The following is a 20,846-nucleotide window of genomic DNA, read 5'->3' as shown; positions in this document are numbered from 1 at the left end:
AAACCAAAACCACAATCCTTTGAAAACTGTATGCCAACAAAAGTCAATGAAATACCCAATGATGAAAACAGCATAAACATTTTAGTTACTTATGGATCTTTCTTATTTGCAGATAAAGTAACTGAAAGATGGAGTTATGGAATGTTATGCAAGCAGAACTAGCTGAAGAATGGTGAGCCCACAGTGAATGTAAATGGTCTGTTTCTAATGACTCTCGGTGGGTATTCCTAAAACAGCATTAACATAAGGGTACACACAGAACTGAATTTGAAGTACTATCTGTGAAACAAAATCATAATACACAGCTCAAGGCTAATATCTATGATTCATAAGCTATTAGTATTCACAGAAATTTATCTGGGGAAAGCACTAAAGATAAAAATGCCATTTTTTACATAACTGAGATGGTGAACTGGAAAAAATGTCAAACTACAACAATTAAATATTACATCCAATACAGAAAACTCATTACATCCCAGGACTTGATATATATTGAACTTTAATTACTCTGAAATTAACAGGTAGGCATTATTTCATGAGTATATACTACTTGATTATTTTTTATATTATAAAAACAATTATTTCTTGTTTTCTAAACTTCATGACCAGACTTATGTTCCCAGATGATTAAATCCAGCAAATATCCACCAATATAATCAATAACTTAGGAAATAAAGATAGAAAATATTCACAGAAGTCTTTTTATTCATGTATCAACAATGTTAAGATGACACTGGAAATTAAAAAAATTAGAGCACTGTATATCAACAAACATAACCAAGTAAATCATATATGGGGCTACTGTTGCTCAGAAGTGAAAAAACCAAATTAAACTTTAAAAAAGATGCTTATTCCACTATTATGAAACACATAATACCTTATGTAGATACAAGAATCAACATACAGTTACGTCAATGGACATGTCGCACTATTTTCGTGTCTCCTATTTTTTGACAGAGTTGAGTGGAATTAATCTGGCATTCATACTGTATTATATTATTCAAAGTACACAATGTGAACATTCTTTCTAGTTAAGAGTTAATATTTTTGTACACTTAGTCAAGTTTCCAACTTTCATATTTGGATTCTTCCTTTAGTTTACAAAATATGACAATGTTCCATAGTTATCTGCTGCTTCTGTGATCCATACCAGACGAAAATGGTTTTAGGTACAGAGCAAGTTCCTCTATGCATTTTTTTGCTTGTAAATAGTGTTCCAAGTCCTCTTCTGTAAGGTGCTTAATGTTGCCACTCCCTTCGCTTTCTGGAATGCTTGCACCCACTAACTGCAGCAGTGCAAAATTTACAGGTAGGTTTTCAATTTCGGTATTGATGCCTGTCTGTAACAGAAAGAACACAAAAAATACCTGTTAAGAATAACATTAAACAATAAGCCATATCGGTATTACACTTGGAAAGTTATACTGAAACCAAGTTAAAGATATAATCAACAATTGTTTAACAACACATTACATAGAGTACATAAGCAATCAAAATAAAATAAATAAGTACTGGAAAATGGAGGAACAGAAACAAACATGCAGTGTGGAAAACATTGGACATTGTGAGGATTCAAATGGTTCAAATGGCTCTGAGCACTATGGGACTTAACTGCTGAAGTCATCAGTCCCCTAGAACTTAGAACTACTTAAACCTAACTAACCTAAGGACAACACACACATCCATGCCCGAGGCAGGATCTGAACCTGCGACCATAGCGGTAGCGCGGCTCCAGACTGTAGCGCCTAGAACCGCTCGGCCACTCTGGCCGGCTATTGTGAGGATTAAGTGGAGTTTAGATGAGAGGAAGTATTGTGCTGTATGTGATCACAGGGTTGCCACAAGTTTCCCCAAGTGGTATTCCCTGATATTTCCCTGATTTCTAGACAAGTTTTAGCATTTTTCCCTGACAAATTTTGAGATATAAAGGATAAGCAAAGACATAAGTTTAAAAAATTTAAGGACTTCTGTATTTCTAAATATGTGAGAAAAAATATTAAGTACTAACATCTACATCTTTTGTAATGAATTTTTTTTAGGTGGAGAAAACAAGCCTAATGGTATGTATGTTTCATTAAGACCACTTATGTTATTTTATTTCAATAAAATGAAACATATTTGGTGACAAAAGTACACATTTCATTGGAGTCGCAAGACAGATTTAAAATACCTTCACTGATTTCAGAAATAATCTCACAAAAAGTAGGCCTCTTGAAAGAAGTGTATAAGGCAGGGAAGAATTGTGTAAATCAACACTATAAGTGACTGCCAATAAAATGTTGGTTCTACTATGTTCGTTATTGTCGGTTATTACCCACTGTGTTATGTCCATTATTTTAAAGGTATTGTGTGGTTTTTCTTTCAAGAAATACGTGAATACATAGCGTACAAACTGCCGGCGAAGGCCACAATTTTCTTCTTCTTATCGTCCCTATTTGGTAATATATAAACTACTTTCAAAATGACAAAATACATTAGAATACATAAAATGTCTATAAAATGCCACACTGTACAATGTGTTTGTGGTGAGACAGCCACAGTTCCTGAAATACATTGCCCATGGCCTCTGGCCCACCAAGGAGCACCACAGTCCTGTGGCTGGTAGTTATGGTCCTCACTAAGCACATGCTTAGCAAATGTGGAGTTATAATTCTGCAACTTCCACCTGCTTTCGTGTCAGCCAACAGCAAATGTGGAGTTATAATTCTGCAACTTCCACCTGCTTTCGTGTCAGCCAACCTAGATGCTAAGTCTCTGCCTGGCTGACCAATATAAAACTTATCAAAATGAGGACAAGTAAGTTTGTATATCCAACTGTTGACTAGCATCTGGGTCTTATCTTTGTTATTGAACATACTCTGAGCTGCAGTATTCCTCACTTAGTAGGAAATCCTATAGTTGCAGGATTTCGGTGTTTTGTTGAACTCTGCAATTCCTGTCCTAGATATGGGATTGTATACCACTTCCTGCAGACACTGCAAGGAGCAGCAGAAGGAGCATAGCGAAGGGGTATAACTTTCAATTTTGGTTTCCTATGCAAGATATGGGCAGGTGGGATGAGCTGTAGGCATGGGTTGACACAACAATTATTATTATGTCTAACTCTGCTTTGAAATATTCTTTGGCCATAAGAACAGATATGAGACGGTGTGCCATTGAGTGGAAGGATACATGTTAGTGCGTTACTGGGTGTTGTGATCAAAAAGATATTACTGTGTCTGTAATGTAGTTTGACTACAAATTTTGAAACAAGGTGTTCGTGTACTGTCAGTGGTTGAATCTAGGAAGTTTATGGATCTGTGAACTGAATATAAGTTATGGAAAAAATGCAATGAGCTGTCTTGCAGTGCCCGACTGCATCTACAGATCTACATATCTGAACCAGTATTTAATATTTGCATTCAGATGTTCTTCATAAAAAAAAAAAAGACAGTTCAAAATTGTCTCTGAATAGTTCAGCTAAAAGCAAACTAATCACTTAATAAATCTCTTAGATATATAGGAAACGATTGCAAGTTTTGTTTGTATATCAAAGTGTGTTTTGTTTGTATACCAAAGTGTATACACGGGAGGGGGGGAAGTGGATTTTTCCCGAATTCTCCTGTTTAAAAAAACACTTTTTCTTTGATGAAAACAAACTTCTCCGGGTCAAATTGCACTATACCCTAGACATTTTTTCCATGTTAAATGGCAATATACTTTCCCTTGGAGCAGTAACACTTATCAATCTTTTAAATGGTGAAGGTTTTATACATTGGCATAGAACTTCCTGGCACTCTGGAAACAAAAACCAGCAAAAAACAACATGTTTTGGAAAGGTCATTGATTTGCAGAAACATTTACAATGCATATTTTTTTCATATTATGAAAATATAAACATGAATTCCACCAAGTACAGCACTGCAGCTTCTGAAGCACTGAAATCTAGATTGTGACGAGCTTTTGGCACCCAATCATTGCTCATACCATGTGATTTCCCCAATCAATGACAGCAGATGTTACAGCATAGGACATTTGATGCGGTCAACCAATAACATCATTGTTAAATAGCGCCAACACACAAATAGGAAAACTTAATCGTTTAAGTCAATATACATAAAGTATAGTACAAGCAAAGTTGATCTTTCATATATTGGTCATCAAAATTTTTTTGTTGTTTTTTAACCCCTGAGGGTGTGGTTATGCAGGATCCTAAGTGCACACCAATTACATGAGAAATTGCTCAAGAACTCACTTCACACAGGAAAGTTACACTTTTTGCATTGTTACTGCAAAATTTGTAATCTATGAAAGAACTAAAATAAATATGAAATACTAACCTTGAAATGTGGGCTTTTTTTAGAGTGTGTTACCCTTTACATGACATAAATGGGTAGTCTTCTGTGTGCAAAATTTTTCTATGAGGAGTGTTAAGTTTAAGTTTTGAATGAATGTCTGAGATTTAAAAAATTCATTGCACATTCGCCCACATAACATAATTCATCCCGCATAACAGAAAGTTTACTCTTAAAGTAACTTTTCTCAAACTACCATTCACAATACTTTCCTGTGACCTGTTGGAAATGTAAATAGTTGTGACGTCATGCTCATCGAAACAAGGCCCACAAGAAAATGCACCGAAAGCAGTTTGTTATTACAACAGGGTGTATACGCGGACAAGAAAATAAAAATCCCGGATTTTTCCTGGATATCCCAATTAAAAATACATTTTTCCCTGGGGAAAATACACTTTTTCCGTGTTAAGTGACAGTATACTTTTCCTTGGAACAGTAAAACTTAACAATCCTTTGAATGGTTATGGTTTTATACACCGGCATAGAATTTCCCAGCTCTTTATGAAACAAAACTCAGTTAAAAAAAAAAACATTTTGGAAAGATCTTTGATGTGCAGCAACATGTACGCTGCATATTTTTGTATTACGGAAGTATACATTTGAATCCTACCAAACGCCGCATGTTATTTTCTGAAGCACTGAAATCGAGAATGTGAGGCGCTTTTGTAAGCCAGTCATAGTTCATCTCATGTGATCTCGCCAGCAGATGACAGCGGATAAGCAGATGACAGCGGATATTCAGAGCATAGGACACGTGACGTAGTCAGCCAATAGCAATATCATTGTTACGTAGCACGTACACACAAATTGGAAAAGTTAATACACATGTAATATTGGTCTCGAAGTTTAATAAGCTGCAAGAGAAGCTAAAATTTCACATATAATATTTATCCTTTTTGTGTGTTAGACTTTAAGATACATCACACAAATGTGATAGAAAATTTTTTAATAACGACATAAATGTCTGATCTGGGCTCGAAAATTTTCTGATGGTCGTCCTCAAGGAGTTGATTTTGAAATGACAGGCAAACGCTCTGTGATTTAAGAAATTCATTGTACATTCTCGCACATAGTTCAGCTTGTATGAAACGGAAATTTATTATGAAAGTAATGTTTTTAAAACAACCATTCGCAATATTTTCCTGCCACCTTTTAGAAATAGGTTCGTTTCAGCAGATGCTAGAGAGCGCATGGTAACAGGTGCCACCGCGCTTGCCCAGCTACGATGGCACAGGAAGCCCGTTTGCTCGTACGTGTGAAACATTAAAAGATCTTAAATTGTGTCATAATAGAAACAAGACATCAGAGGATACTCCAAGAGCATCAGAATTTCGTGAACCATACTAAAATGCATAATTCGGCTTACAGTGCACATTTGTATGTCCAGATTCGGATTAAATTTTCTTGCAGAGTCAGTACTGTATTATCTCATGTTTGGTTCTTTATTATGGCATAATGTCATACATGCTACAAGATGAAAAGATACACTTTCGAAATGCAGCGAACAGTTGAAAATAGCCAATAGTGTGGAATTAAACACTTCGTTTCAAATGTATTGACTGCCTCAGTGAAAAAGATTAATAAAAGCCAAATTTCTTTAGCAAACCGACAAAAATAACTTCATTGTTCTGCAAGGCGATTAATGCTTGACTGTCAGGAAGATGGAAATAAAATCTGAAACTAATAACATTTTAGCCTCCCGTAACTATGTGAATGTATTTTAATTCACTTGATAGCTCCCGCCCACAGAAATCCGTTTTGTTTTCATTTGACGTGAGACCAATAAACGAAGAGGAAACAGCAAGATCACTAAACGTAAACAAGGGTCACGTGGAGACTACCCACCTCCCCATTACAACTCAGATTGCTCTGTGCATCAGCCCCAGACCTACGATATTTCCGAACCGCGGCAATACTACATAGTGGTTCAGACCCCAACCTACGATATTTCTGAACCGCAGCAATACTACATAGTGGTTTCTCCCCTGCCCCCCTCCCCACCCCCAACTTCCTAGCCTCGAGTGTTTGAGGTAGAACGGGGAGGGGGAGGGGCGACGAATTTTCAATAATATGTTCCTTTTGTAGCGCACATCTTTCTGAAGAGTCTGATATATAAAACATGTGTTCGAGGAGATGTAAGACGTGTTATTTGGTCTTAAGTGCGCCAAAGTGCAGTGCCACACCTCTTCACACAGCATTCTTCTATTGCATGTCACTGTATTTCACTCTCTGGAATTCAAATGTATAATATTTTGTAATGGATGTCATCAAACGGTATTCAGGACAGTGGAAATTAAAATGTCCTGTGGTGTCTCTACTGTTCCTAGCCGGCCAGTTTGACATCCAGCCCCTCTTTTTTAAGAAAAAACCCCATAATTAATATCGGATGGGATTATTTGTAACCCGGAGAACAAGAACGCTTCAGAAAATTTGCACTCTTTGTTGCCTATTAGCTAATAACTTGCTTTTTTGTGTAACATAAAATTAACACATGAAATACGTGAAACCAATAAAGACAAGTGACAAGCAAGACAGTACACATTTCTTCAATCCTCAAGTCCTAGGATTTTTTTTCTCTCTAACCTTGGTGCCCTTTTCTTTCTGCGAAAGGATCTATTACCTCATCAAACTTCTTCAAACGTTTTGCCACATGAAAAAACGAAATGTCATTGTCTAATACTGAAAAAGCTGTTAATACAAACAGTACTCAAAACTGGTGTGGTTTCTCGATCTGATTACGTGTGTTTTGTCACTGTCTGCTAGATAAAATGAAATAGGCCTGTCTAATATTGCAGCAATTGTAACATACACCAAATAAACAGACTGTTTTAGCACAAATGGTCACTTTTTTTTTAACACGGCAGCATATAATTCACGAAGTACCAATATCAAATGCCTATTAGGCTTACTACAAGCAAAAAGCTTTATGTTCGGAAATAGTTTCACATTCCAGCTTCTCATGCATGAGATAGAAAAGTAGTAACATGAAATTTTTATATAAATTTGGAATTGTCATATTCTTCCATAACTGTGTGATGTCCTCGTTCTAACAAACAATCTTGTCATCACTAATTCTGTAACTATTCCAGCCAGTGTCAAAGCGTATTCTCCAGTTAATTTCACTAAACCTGCCACAATCAACTGCTTAGTCATCCCGCGTTTATTCTCCAGTTAGGCATTATTACCTGTTCGTACAACGCGTTTTCCGTGCTACTCCCAGGATAGAACTGGGGTCTGTTCAACTGGCCGTTAATGGTGCAGACGTTTGGCCAAAAGTTTTCTACCAAAATTTAATTTTCTTGGATACACCGAGAAGATAATAGGTAAACTTTCTTATTTGTTATTGCTGTTAGTAGTTTATTTCCACTCTAGCAGTCTGAATCTATGGATTTCGCTGGTAATTATAACAACACTTACATTCACAAACCCAGTCAATCACATGAACAAACAACGATTGACATTCACCTGTTCGGCTTTATTCCGCTCAGCTCGTATAGCCCTGCCCCCTTCTGTCTGCATAAAAGTTTAGTTGTAGATGCTACAGGGATTCTCCTGGCAGAGACATGACGTACACTATGCATGCATTCAAAAATCAACTTTGATCCATTCAGAAATAAACTTAGAATATGTTCACAAATGTATAAAAAACAACAGGGATGTGTTTCAAAATCATATGAATAATTGATAGACCAATGTGCGCTGGATAATAGGCACTTTGTGAAAAAAGTGCCTTTTCCTCAAGAATATGAATTCTTGCCACCCAGAGCAGATACCCAGGTTTGCCATTGAATCTGGCAGCTTGCGCGTCCCAGTATAATTTTTCCGGATAGCATCTTGATGCTTGCTGCTGCTGCTACTGCTACTGCTTATACAGCTAACAGCCACTCTTCTGTAGCCAGAAACGGGAGAAGGTACCACACATGCGCGACTCAACTGTACATGCGCATGAGCCTGCTCACAACTGCTCAAACAAAACTAACGCAAACAGTTGTGACACGTCATGCTCATAGGATGCAATTTGTTGCTGGCAGACGCTTGTATGAGCACCGTGCCTTGTTGTCGTATATGGCACATTTCTTTTGCAACTTAAGTTTTATTTTCATTTTTTTCTCTCGTTCATGTTTTATTGCTGCAATATTATTCTGCAGTAGTGGGATACAGTAATATCATTTGTTGGAGTATTGTTTCTTACCAGTCAAAATTACAAAAATTTAACTGAAAACTAAAAGAAAACAAAAAAATTCACGGAATTCTAAAAAATTACCAGGTTTTTCCCGGTTTTCCCCCGGATGAAAAAATTCCTGTGCTTTTCCTGGATCTCCAGGTTGTCCCGGGTCATATACACCTTGTACAAAGTACTGAACAGTATTTGATGCATTTTGCTGTGATCAGACACTTGCGTGTGCACTGTCTTTTATTGTTGTAAATGGCGCATTTTCTTTACAATTAAAGTTTTATTTTGGTGTTATTCTCTCTTCTACATTTTATTGCTAGTTATAAAAACTTAGCTCAAAACTAAAATAAAGAAAAATTCCCAGGTTTTCTTTGGATTTCTCCTGGATGAAAAAATTTCTGTTTGTCCCCCCCCCCCCCCTCCCAAATTTTGCGGGACATATATACCCTGTATACCCTCCAGCCTTTCCAGTAATCTGCTCTCACACTTACTCTGTTATCTTACAACAGCCCCTTTACTTCTGCTCCAAAATAAACTCACTTCTTGCATCCCTTATAATTATACTGATGTGACTCTTTCCTTATTTTATTTCAAACATGGAAAATCCAGGACGGAATGTAACAATAGGATGCAATGTTGTTACTTTCTTATTTTACTGCATTAATTTCATAGTGGCAATGATTCTAAAACACTGCATTAAGCACATAGACTAACACAAAAGTTTCTGAAATAATGGTATTAACACGGGGTGTAAATTCTGCGTTATATATTCTTTGATGAGGCATTAACCATAAATGGGGCAGTTATAAGAATGAATTAAATCTGCAGATACCTTTAACATACTATTAATCTAAACTGTTTCAAAGGCCGGAGTTCATAAGTTTCTCTTAAGAGTTTTAAAACCCTCCACCGATTGCGGAAAACATGCATAATGTTGTCACTGATCAAATATGGCAGAAAGAAAAGAAAATCCGAGTTTAACATCCAGTCACCACTCAGATCATTAGATACAAAATATACAAAAGGTTGAGTATGGGAACTGCCCATTAGCTATGAAACCAATCTGCCAATTGTCTTGCGTGACGTAAGGAAATAACAGAAGAGACAAATCAAGATAGCAGATGGGGAATAGAATCCAGCACTACGAGAATAAGGTGACAGCACCATAACAAATACCCTACCACTCGATATTCAATTATGAAGACTGTAGCTCTGTAGTTAGAAAGTGATCAAAATACAGATGGATATCACGATGCACACCACCACATCAGTCGTACACTGTTAAGCAATATATCAAAGATGACAATATTTTACAAATTATAGGGGGCCTCGGATGCCTTAATATCAACACTGTGTCCACTGATTGATGTACGTTTCTAGTCTTGACAGCCCATAAATCAGTAACCAAGTATTACTGGAACAATGGTTCTGCCAGTGAATCTCACTGGTTCACAGTAAGCAATTATGTATGGGCCAGATGTGGGATCACAACAAATTCTATTAAAAAGCACTGAACAGAAAACTTCACATTGGCTATTGAATTATCAACAAACATTATACTACATGAGATTCATTTCCATAGATGTTGCTTTGTTACAGGCAACTAGAGACTAATTCCCACATGACTTAAGTGGAAATCTGATGTAAGATGTGATATATTCACATCTATGGAGGAGAAGGATTTTTCCTACAATTTAACAGAATAGTTGGACTCGGGAGTGTAAATTCTACATGACTCTAATTCATGGAAGTTTATTCCATCTGTGTAACAAAGTGAAAGGTGGTTTGTTTTTTGCTATACACATTTTACTTCTTTCAGTTGTGAAGCATCTTCAGTGACCTGTAATACACATTTGCTTATGTTTATAACACATGTTTATATAGTAGTTACCAATGTGTTACTATACTACATTTCCTCTTGCTTTTCAGATGACAAATAACTTTTGCAACATAAGTTTCATGAGGTTAAATTATCATTTGTTCTGATTTCTGCTGTTGTCATTCGATGTTTGTTGTCCCGGAGATGTATTTACTCGGCCGGTGTACTACAGATGGCCCATTTTTGGTGCCCCCCCCCCAACCACATTTATTCAACATTCCACTTTTCCTTTTCATTGCATATTGAATGTGCGTGTTTTACAGTGTGTAGTGTTGCAAAGTGTCGTGTGTTTGTACTTCATCTTTGGTTTGTGTTGTCGTGTGGTGTGTATATGAATTTGTTTGTGTGTGTGTGTGTGTGTGTGTGTGTGTGTGTGTGTGTGTATTGGAGAAGGGGGAGGGGGGGAGATTAATTTATTATTTAGTCTGGCTGTAATTTACAGCTCTATCTGTTATTGCTTCGCGGCTAACATGATCAATGAGTTTCTACTCCTACTGACTTCATCATTAATTACTTTTTTGTTCTTTGCATGAAAGTTTTCCTGCAATGCCAGAAGTTTTTAGTTGTAATTTTTCAGTTTAATAGTTTTCCTGCCCTGTTTCATGTTGGCTACTTCATGTCCACATTTTATTGGTATTCGGCAAAGGTAGAGTGGCATATTTCATACTTCAAGCTTGTTATTTGTTCTTTATACCTAATTTTGAAATGTCTGCCTCTCATTCCCAGATATACCGACTCACATTCTGACTTTCTAGGTCTGTGGGGTTTTCGTGGTATTTGTGTATCTTATTGTTTTCATTTTTCTTTACTTGTTTTTTGATTTTGAGGTTAAGCCTTTGTACTACATGGCTGTTATACCTACTGTTTTTGAAAATGAGTTTTACTGTTTGTAATTCTTTTTCATAGTTTTCATTGCTGAGTTGGATAGATTTCAGTCTATGTAAATGTGTCATACAGACACTAATTTTTGATTTGGTGGATAGCTGGACATAGCAGGTATAACTGTCTATTGCTCTTGGTTTTCTGAAGAATGTATGCTTATTGCTGTCTCTCTTTATTGAGAGGGTGGTTTGAAAAGTTCTCGGAATGGAATAGAAAAAAAGTACTTAAAAATAACTCAAACTTTTTTTAATTTTTCAATGTAGTCTACTTGTAGATTAATGCACTTGGTCCAATCATGTTCCTGTGCCTTGATCTCATCTCGAAAATGAGTTTCCTCCAGGTCTGCAAAATAGTTGTCAACTTCTGCTATCAATTCTTTGTTTGAAGTGAATCTTCATCCACCGAGAAAAAATTTTCAGTTTTGGGAAGAGATGGAAGTCTGACGGAGCCATATCAGGGTATAATTTTGCCATGGCGACAGCATGTGTCATGATCCAGCATCAAGAGTCGCGGCACCCATCTTGCAGATAATTTATTCATTTCTAATTCTTCAGTTAAAATGTGATATATCCTTTTAGATGACGTCTGGCAAGCATGGGCAATTTCACACACTTTCAATTGACAATCCTCCATGATCTTTTTGTGCACTTTTGCAATAATTTCTGGAGTATGACATATCTTGGCCGACCACTGCGCAGATCATCATCTAAGCTCTCCTGACCAAATTTAAATTCATTTGTCCATTTGGCAACAGCTGAATATGAAGGAGCAGAGTCCCCAGTGTATTCTGGAAATCGGCAGGAATGTCCTTTGCTTTCATACCTTTCTTTACAAAGCACATAATCACTACTTGAATCTCTATTTTTTCCATCTTCGGAAATCACTACAAGGGAATAACAACAGAGCCACATCACCACCACAGCTCTCTTCCAAGAGACCAAACCACTCTCTTATTAAAGCCAAGAAACGTATTTGCTTTTGTGTTTGTTTTTCCATGATGAACTGGATGTTTTTATGTATACTGTTTACATCTTTGAGAAGTTTATCTATTTTCTCTGTTGGTTCATATACAATACTGATTATAATGTCTGTAACAGTAAACCATATTGTATCATTTCTTTGCGATGATTGTATCAAATACTGTATTTTCAGTGTGGTTGAAGAATGTGTTTGCCAGTGTTCTTGTCATTGGTGATCGAAGCAATTTTGGAATGTGATTACTTTAAAGATTTTGGTTATTTCTTTAATATTATCTACAGGTAGTTTATTGTCAGTCAGTAGGTTTTCTTCAATTAGTTTTATTGTTTCTGCAGTGGGTATCGAGATGTACACGTTCTCTCTGTCAAAAAGAAATGAGTGATGGTGTTGGTGGAAAGTTTAAGTCTCTCATTTTTTTATGAATTTCAGTTTGTGCTTGAAGTTAATTTTATTATTTACTAGTTTCTCCACAGCATGTTGTAAATTATCAAAAAATTTTATGGCTGAGTACCTTTCTCATCTCCATGCTTTGTTGTAATGAGGTGCCTCGAAATTAATATGAAAAGAAAAGAAACATCAAAGCTGAACACCCTCTCAACAATGATGTCATTGTAGATGGAGTACAAACTAAGACTGGAACAGTATGGGACATGACAGTGGGATGTGGTCTTTTCAATGGAATGACCTCAGCATTCACCTTATGTAATTTATTGAACATGCAAGAACTGTAAATATGGATGAGCAGATGAAGATTTGAATTTCTTTCCTCCGAAGAGCACATTCAGTGTCTTGCATCACCTAATATCCATCACACAGATTTCTCAGGAGCTACATATGCTCAAGACTACTGGTGGCCAATGAGCAGTACACACATTCTTACCCTGGGCAACGGGAGAGTCCATCTCTTTGTTTAAAATAGTCATCTGTTTCAGCTGAATGTGACTGCTGAAAAGTGTATTTTGAGTATTGATATCGTTACCTCAGTTCTGCACCAAACAACACTGGAGTCTTCAAACATAGTCAGTACAGGGAGAATGCGAGACTGGGTGTAATGTTACTAAATGTATGTTGGAAGTGGCTCCATTTGTTGAACAATGCTTCCCTTGACCACACTGTACACTAGCAACAAAACCCCAACCACTACTGCTGTGCTCTCAATGCCAAATCATCTGTGCATTTATGGGGCAATATACAGGGTGAAGCAAAATTCACGCACTCGGGCTTTGCAGCGCCACCCCTCACATGCCTTCTGGTCCTTGGTGCATCCAATAACTGGGCTGGTGTTGTTGCTTGAGAATATGCTGCTAGATATCCTTGTCAATGCCATCCAGATAAAAATGTGTTTCATCATGTGGAGCTGCACCTTCGGGAGTCAGGTTCTCTCCTTCCACTATCGCATGACAGAGGTCATCCACGGACTGGCCATACTCCAGCTACTGAGGAAGCTATTCTGGAGGTCATACACAAGTACCTCAGTGAAGTACATGTAGCGTAGTGAGGCAGCTGCATGTCTTGCAACGCAGGGTCGTTAATGTGCTGCACTCCAATCATTATGCTTTCATGCAACAACTGCATCCTGCAGATCACCATCAGCAAATGCAATTCTGTGAATGGTTTCAACAACAACAGGAAGCCAACAATGACTATGCAAACACTGTAACATGGTCGGATGAAGCAGCATTCACTCATGAGGGTGTCTTCAATATGCACAATGCCCAACGTTGGTGTGAGGTTAATCCCCACATCACCCGCCACCGCGGATGTCAAGTTCGCTTTGGTATCAACGTATGGGCCAGAATAATGGGCAATAGTTGTTTGGGCCTCTACATGTTGCCTGGCTGGTTGACTGCATGAAGGTATCATGCATTCCTCTCAAACTATCTGCCTGATGTGCTGGAAGACGTTCCACTACATGTTTGACAGAGGATATGGTTCCAACATGATAGTATACCTTCAAACGCTGGAATCAATGTGCAACAGTATTTGGAAAGAACATTTCCAGCAAATGATTTGGACGTGGAGGTCCAGTTGTACGGCCATCGCATTCACCTGACCTAAATCCCCTGGATTTATTCCTGTGGGGACACCTGAAGTAGCATGTGTACACTCTACTCCGCCAACGAATGTGGAAGGATTAGTAGTGCATGTTCATGTTGCTCATGTTACTGTGGACACAGCTTTGCTGCGAAGGGTCCAGAGCTCTATGATCCTGCGGGCTGCGCAATGTTTGTACATGCAGGGAAGTCGCTGAGGACAATGTATTTTGTTGTGAAGGTCATGTGGTCATTAATATGGACATTATTATCATCATCAATGGTTGCTAACGTGCGACATCTGAGCACTCATATTACATGTGGGAAGTAGACGTTGTGTTATTGTACTGTGCTATCATCTTTAGCGTATCGAAATTGTTATTGTTTTTGCAGTTATTCTGTCCTATGACAGGTCATTTGTTTCAACTGTCTATTTTTTATTTGTCTAACCATGTATTTGTTATGTTCAGCATTACGAAATATTGTAAACTTAGGATACGTGTTACCTAAGAAATGGTGTATATTACACAATGAAATGTCAGAATGAAATTAGAAAATTAAAAAAAAAATGTACCCCAACCCAGGATCGAATCCTCGACCTCCTGCACGCTAACCCAAAACTCTATCCACTGCACCAACTGTACAGCACGATTAATGTGTGCTGACAGAGCTAGTTACCCTACATGTGATTACAGTTTTGTGAGATTCCCACTCTTTAACATCCTTTTTCTCTCAGATGTACCCACTGGATGAAATTTTGTGATAGACATTTTTTTTATTGCTGGCATGTGAGGAGTTGTACAGACAACCATTCGAATACTTTTACAACTATTCCAAAGGATTGTTGTTGCTGCTCAGAAACAGTTAACAATGAAGGAAAGGTTCATTTAGAAGCAACAAGAATTAGTTTTCATCGTTTCACACTTGCTCGATGAAGAATTTGAGACCTTGCTCAGAGTGGTGAAAAATTTCATCATGGGTATATGGAGCAGTGGAAGGTGACAATATGGGATGACAGGTCATGGTATATGCTGTAGCACTCAGTTCGCACATGATGGATGAATAGTATTTCCAAAGGCACTATGGCAAAAGCATAATTTGTTGTAAGCTAAGTCTTACAACGGAAAATCCAGGATGGAATGTAACAATATTATGAAAAGAATAGCTGCTACTCACTGAAGTAGGCACACCAAAAACACTGTCAAGTAAGCTTTTGGCCGAAAAGGCCTTCGTTGGCAACAGAGAACACACATACACACACACAACCCGCACACACATGACCACAGCCCTGGCTGTTGGGCCAGACTGAGCAGCAGTGCATGATGGGAGAAGCAACCAGGTAGTGGAGGTAAGGAGGAGGCTGGGGTGGGGAAGGGAAGGGATAGCAGGGTGAGGGTGGGGGATGGTAAAGTGCTGCTTGTGGGAGCAGACAGAGACAAGGTGGAGAGAGGGTAGAGTAGCCAGGTGCACTCGGGAGGTGGGGGGGAGGCAAGAATTTCAATGTGTGACATGGGAGCCAAGAATTTGGAGTTGCATAGCAGGAGAAATTTGCGGATGGAGAGGAGGTAAAAAAACTCTCCACCCTGTTCACTTCCTACTCCTGCTTCGGACTAGTGTAGGAATTGTTAAAGACCTTCTCTCCTTCTCCCGGTCCCTACAGTGGAAACACTTTTTTGCTAAAAACCGTAACAATCACACTCAACCAAAGACCAATGTTGAACCCTGCCCGACTCAGTTCACTCCTCCATCCAACCGAAATCCACCCCGACTGCCCCCAAATAACCCCCTGTTAACTTTACACAAATTCTTACCCTCGAACCTTGCCTTACTATCATTCACCAAATTTCTCAACACACAAACTAACCTAACATCCATAGAAAGGACTGCAATCCATTTCCTAAAAATTGATGCCAATCTTATAATCCTACCTGTTAACAAATGCCCCACCATTGTTGTTTTGAACTGCAAGGACTACCTGGTAGAAGGACTCCATCAGCTGTCAGACTCATCCACCTACAAATCCTGCCACAGTGACCCCATTTCAGAAATCCAGAAGGATCTCCAGTCTCTCCTCAAATCCTTAGGCCCATCCCAGAACCTCTGCCCAGATTCCATCTCTCTTCTCACTCCTATCACTCCCCGCACTCTTACTTTCTAAGGGGCAAGTGTCATGCTGGACTGTGCACGTTCAGTACGGACGAGGCATCAATGCAGGTTGGTTACGAGTAGTATACACTTCGTACTTGCATTCAGAGGCCGACATTGATGTGCAATGAAAGACCTACTAACAGAGTTCCAAAGAGGACAGATTGTGTGTGTGTGTGTGTGTGTGTGTGTGTGTGTGTGTGTGTGTGAGGGGGGAATTAGCTGGAGCATAAGTAACCAAAACAAACAATTTATTGAATGTTTCACGAGCAACTGTTTCAACAGTTATGACAGCCTACACAAAACATGGAAAGACAGCATTATGTAATTGTAATAGTGGGTGAAAATTAAAACTAAATGACAGAGATCGTCGTACGCTAACACAAAGTGTGTCAAAACAACACAAAACTACGGCAGCTAAAGTGACTGCAGAGCTCAAGAGCCGTCTTCGAGACCCCATATCTATCAACCCTGTCCACTGAAAACTCCATAAAATGAATATTCATGGATGAGCTGCTACACAGAAACTATTAATGGCGGCAACCAAAGAAAAGAAGCATAAAACATGGTATTAAGAGCATAAATCTCTGACGGCTGATCAATGGAAACACCATCATATGGTCCGACGAGTCATTCTTTTCATTATTTCCAATGTCGGGCCGAGTTTACGCCTGGAGAACATCAAAAGAAGCCTACAGTCCTGATTGCTTGATTCCAACAGTTAAACATGGAGGTGGACATGTGATGGTGTGGGCACCCATATCGTGGTATTCTGCTGAAATGGTCATTATTCTCAAAGGCCGTGTTACAGCCAACGATTTTGTAAACATTTTAGGTGATCAGGTGAACCCCATGAATCAAATGATGTTCCCCAACAATGATGCCACATTTCAGGACGATAATGCACCCATTCACACAGCCAGGACAATACTATCATGGTATGAAGAGCATGCAACTAAACTGCAGCATTTTCCCTGGCCAGCACAATCCCTGGACGTGAACGTTAACGAGCCCTTGTGGGCGGTATTGGAGTGCAGACTCCGGTGCAGATTTCCACCTCTCTTGTCACTACAGGAGTTAGAAGAGGTTCTGATCGAAGAGTGGCATAACATTCCCTGAGGCTATACAATCATTAAATGCCAATATTCCAAGAAGAATCACAGCTGTATTATGGGTAAATGGGGGTCCAACCCCTTATTAATAAACCATTCCCAAGTAAGTAAAAGTGTTCACTTTATTTTGCCTATCCCCTGTACATGCTTCCTGCAGTCCATAAACCCAACCACTCAGGATGCCCCTTTGTTGCCAGTTACTGTGCCCCCATTGAGAGAATCTCTGCTCTCGTACACCAACACCTTCAGCCTTTTACCTGCAACCAAGACTTCGGCATGAAAGATACCAACCATTTCCTCCACAGACTCTTCACAGTTCCTGCTACCTTACAACTCAGTGCCCTGCTCGTCACTACTGATGCCACCTCCCTTTACACAAACATCCCTAATGCCCATAGCCTTACCACTATTGAACACTACCTTTCCCAACGCCCGACAGATTCTAAACCTACAACCTTCTTTGTAGTCCCCATGACCAACTATATCCTCACCCACAATTACTTCTCCTTTGAAGGCAATACCTAAACACAAATCCGGGTACCGCTAGGGGCACCAGCATGGTGCCAACCTATTCATGGGCCATATAAAGGAATCCTTCCTAAACATCCAGAGCTCCAAACTCATCTACATCTACATCCATACTCCGCAAGCCACCTGACGGTGTGGGGTGGAGAGTACTTTGAGTACCTCTATCAGTACTCCCTTCTATTCCAGTCTCGCATTGTTTGTGGGAAGAAAGATTGTCGGTATGCCTCTGTGTGGGCTCTAATCTCTCTGATCTTATCCTCATGGTCTCTTCGCGAGATATACGTAGGAGGGAGCAATATACTGCTTGACTCCTCGGTGAAGGTATGTTCTCGAAACTTCAACAAAAGCCCGTACTGAGCTACTGAGTGTCTCTCCTGCAGAGTCTTCCACTGGAGTTTATCTATCATCTCCATAACGCTTTCGCGATTACTAAATGATCCTGTAATGAAGTGCACTGCTCTCCGTTGGATCTTCTCCATTTCTTCTATCAACCCTATCTGGTACAGATCCCATACTGGTGAGCAATATTCAAGCAGTGGGCGAACAAATGTACTGTAACCTACTTCCTTTGTTTTCGGATTGCATTTCCTTAGGATTCTTCCAATGAATCTCAGTCTGGCATCACCTGGTTCAGGTTCAGTGATGACATCTTGATGATCTGGATTGAGGACGAGGACACACATTCCTCTGGGACCTCAACACCTTCTCCCCGATTCACTTCACACTATCCTACTCAACCTAACAAGCCACCTTCCTCGACATTGACTGCCACCTCAAAGACATTGACTGTCACCTCAAAGACATTGACTACCACCTCAACTACCAGCAATATCTCCACTTTTATAGATTTCACCCATTCCGTAACCCATTCCATACAAAGAAGTCCCTTCCATACAGCCTAGCCACACACAGCTGTTGCATCTGTAGCAATGAGCGGTCCCTCTCTAAATATACCAAGGGTCTCACTGAAGCCTTCACAAACCATAATCACCCTCCCAACGCTGTACAAAAACAGATCTCCTTTGCCTTATCTCTCCAGTTGCCCCCTACCTCCCAAAGCCTCACCATATGGCCACAGAGCAGTATTCCCACTGTGACTTGTACCACCCAGGACTGGAGCAACTGAATCACATTCTCTGCCAGGGTTCTTACTACCTTTCGGAGTGCCCTGAAATGAGGAATGTCCTACCCACCATTCTTCCCTCCCCTCGCCCCACCCATGGTATTCCACTACCCACCGAACCTACACAATATCCTCATCCATCCCCACACAACCCCCTGCCTCATGGTTCATATCCCTGCAATATGACCTAGATGCAAGACCTGTCCCATACGACCTCCCACCACCATCTACTCCAGTCCAGCCACAAGCATCACCTATCTCACCAAAAGCAGGGCTACCTGTGAAACCAGTCATGTGATCTAAAAGCTAAGCTGCAACCACTGTGCTGCAGTCTACATGGGCATGACAACCAACAAGCTGTCTACCTGCATGAAAGGCCACCAACAAACTGTGGCCAAGAAACAGCTGTATCCCTCTGTTGCTAAGCAAGCCGCCCAACACGACATTCCTCATTTCCATGACAGCTACACGGGCTGTGTTATCTGGATCCTCCCAACCAACACAAGCTTTTCTGAACTGCACAGGTGGGAACGCTCCCTGCAATATATCCTCCATTCCCATAACCATCCTGACCTCAGTCTTCGTTAATTGGTACTCTTACCTGTCCAGCCCCTTGCCTGCTCCCATTCCGGCTCTCCACACCATCTATTCCACCAATGCACCCACAGTCTTTTTACTTCTCTCCTTTTCTGCAACCCCCCCTCCCCATTGCAGCCTCCACCTTACCCCCAGCACCCGTTTACTTCCACCATCATGCACTGCTGCTCGCAGTCTGTCACCATCAACCAGAGATTGTGGTCAAGTGTGTGTGTGTGTGTGTGTGTGTGTGTGTGTGTGTGCGCGCGCGCACGCATGTTGTCTATTTCCAACGAAGGCCTTGCTGGCTGAAAGTTCACTTTCTGACAGTGTTTTCGTTGTGCCTGCAACTCAGCATTTTTGCAATGTTGTGAATAACAACTATCCTTTTCATAATATTGTTAATAAATTGGGTCTGTTTTCATTGGTTTCTGATTGGAATGTTATGGTTGATACGAAAATGAAGACAAATGCCTGTAACAATATTTTACACATCTCACATTCCACACTGGGGCAACAGTTCAAAAAACAAAAGCTATTAATGAATTCAGGAATGAAAAATTTTTATGAATATATTCTGCAGCTTTTCTAACCTGTAAAAATGACATCATGTAACCCCTTAAGCTGTTGGTCAATTTATTCTTTATTGTGCAACAACTGCTGGATAGTGTTCTGTTGGGAGAGTTAATTTGGAGTTGGAACGGCTGCTTGGGTCGGGTGCGGGGGCTCATATTGGTGTGGTTCCTGTTGATTATCTCAGTAGGTGGGACTATACCAGGCACGGCCTACATCTCAACAGGAAAGGGAAGGGGAAACTGGCTGGGGTAATAGCAGGAAATTTAAGGGGGGGAGGCACTGCCATGAATGGTAAAATACCAGTGGTTACAGGTGTTGGAGCAGCACCTTTTTTAGGATAGGTAAGACAGAAAGATGTCAAGTTCTACGAGAGGTCAGGATTGAAACAAATCTTCAGTTTAGGAAAGAAATTAAACAGCACAATTCTAGCACATTGGATCACCAATCACAGCTATCAATTATAAATTTTCACCAATCACCAGAAATTTTATCTCCACCAAGTTGTA

General features: G+C 39.7%; 1 protein-coding gene across 2 annotated transcripts in view; it reads right to left on the bottom strand.

The window, feature by feature from the left end:
• The window catches only part of LOC126260134 (roquin-1), a 234,916-nt gene that overhangs the window by 176,471 nt on the left and 37,599 nt on the right, over positions 1 to 20,846 (bottom strand). For both annotated transcript variants that reach the window (XM_049957380.1, XM_049957381.1), the window contains exon 3: positions 1,151 to 1,340. In XM_049957380.1, coding sequence (XP_049813337.1) covers positions 1,151 to 1,340 — 190 coding nt within the window. The remainder of the gene's footprint in view (positions 1 to 1,150; positions 1,341 to 20,846) is intronic.

The sequence above is a fragment of the Schistocerca nitens genome, chromosome 5 (genome assembly GCF_023898315.1).
Source record: "Schistocerca nitens isolate TAMUIC-IGC-003100 chromosome 5, iqSchNite1.1, whole genome shotgun sequence".
NCBI classification, from domain to species: Eukaryota; Metazoa; Arthropoda; class Insecta; order Orthoptera; family Acrididae; genus Schistocerca; species Schistocerca nitens.
Note: the sequence above shows the minus strand (reverse complement) of the source record. Positions and strands in the feature narration are given on the sequence as shown.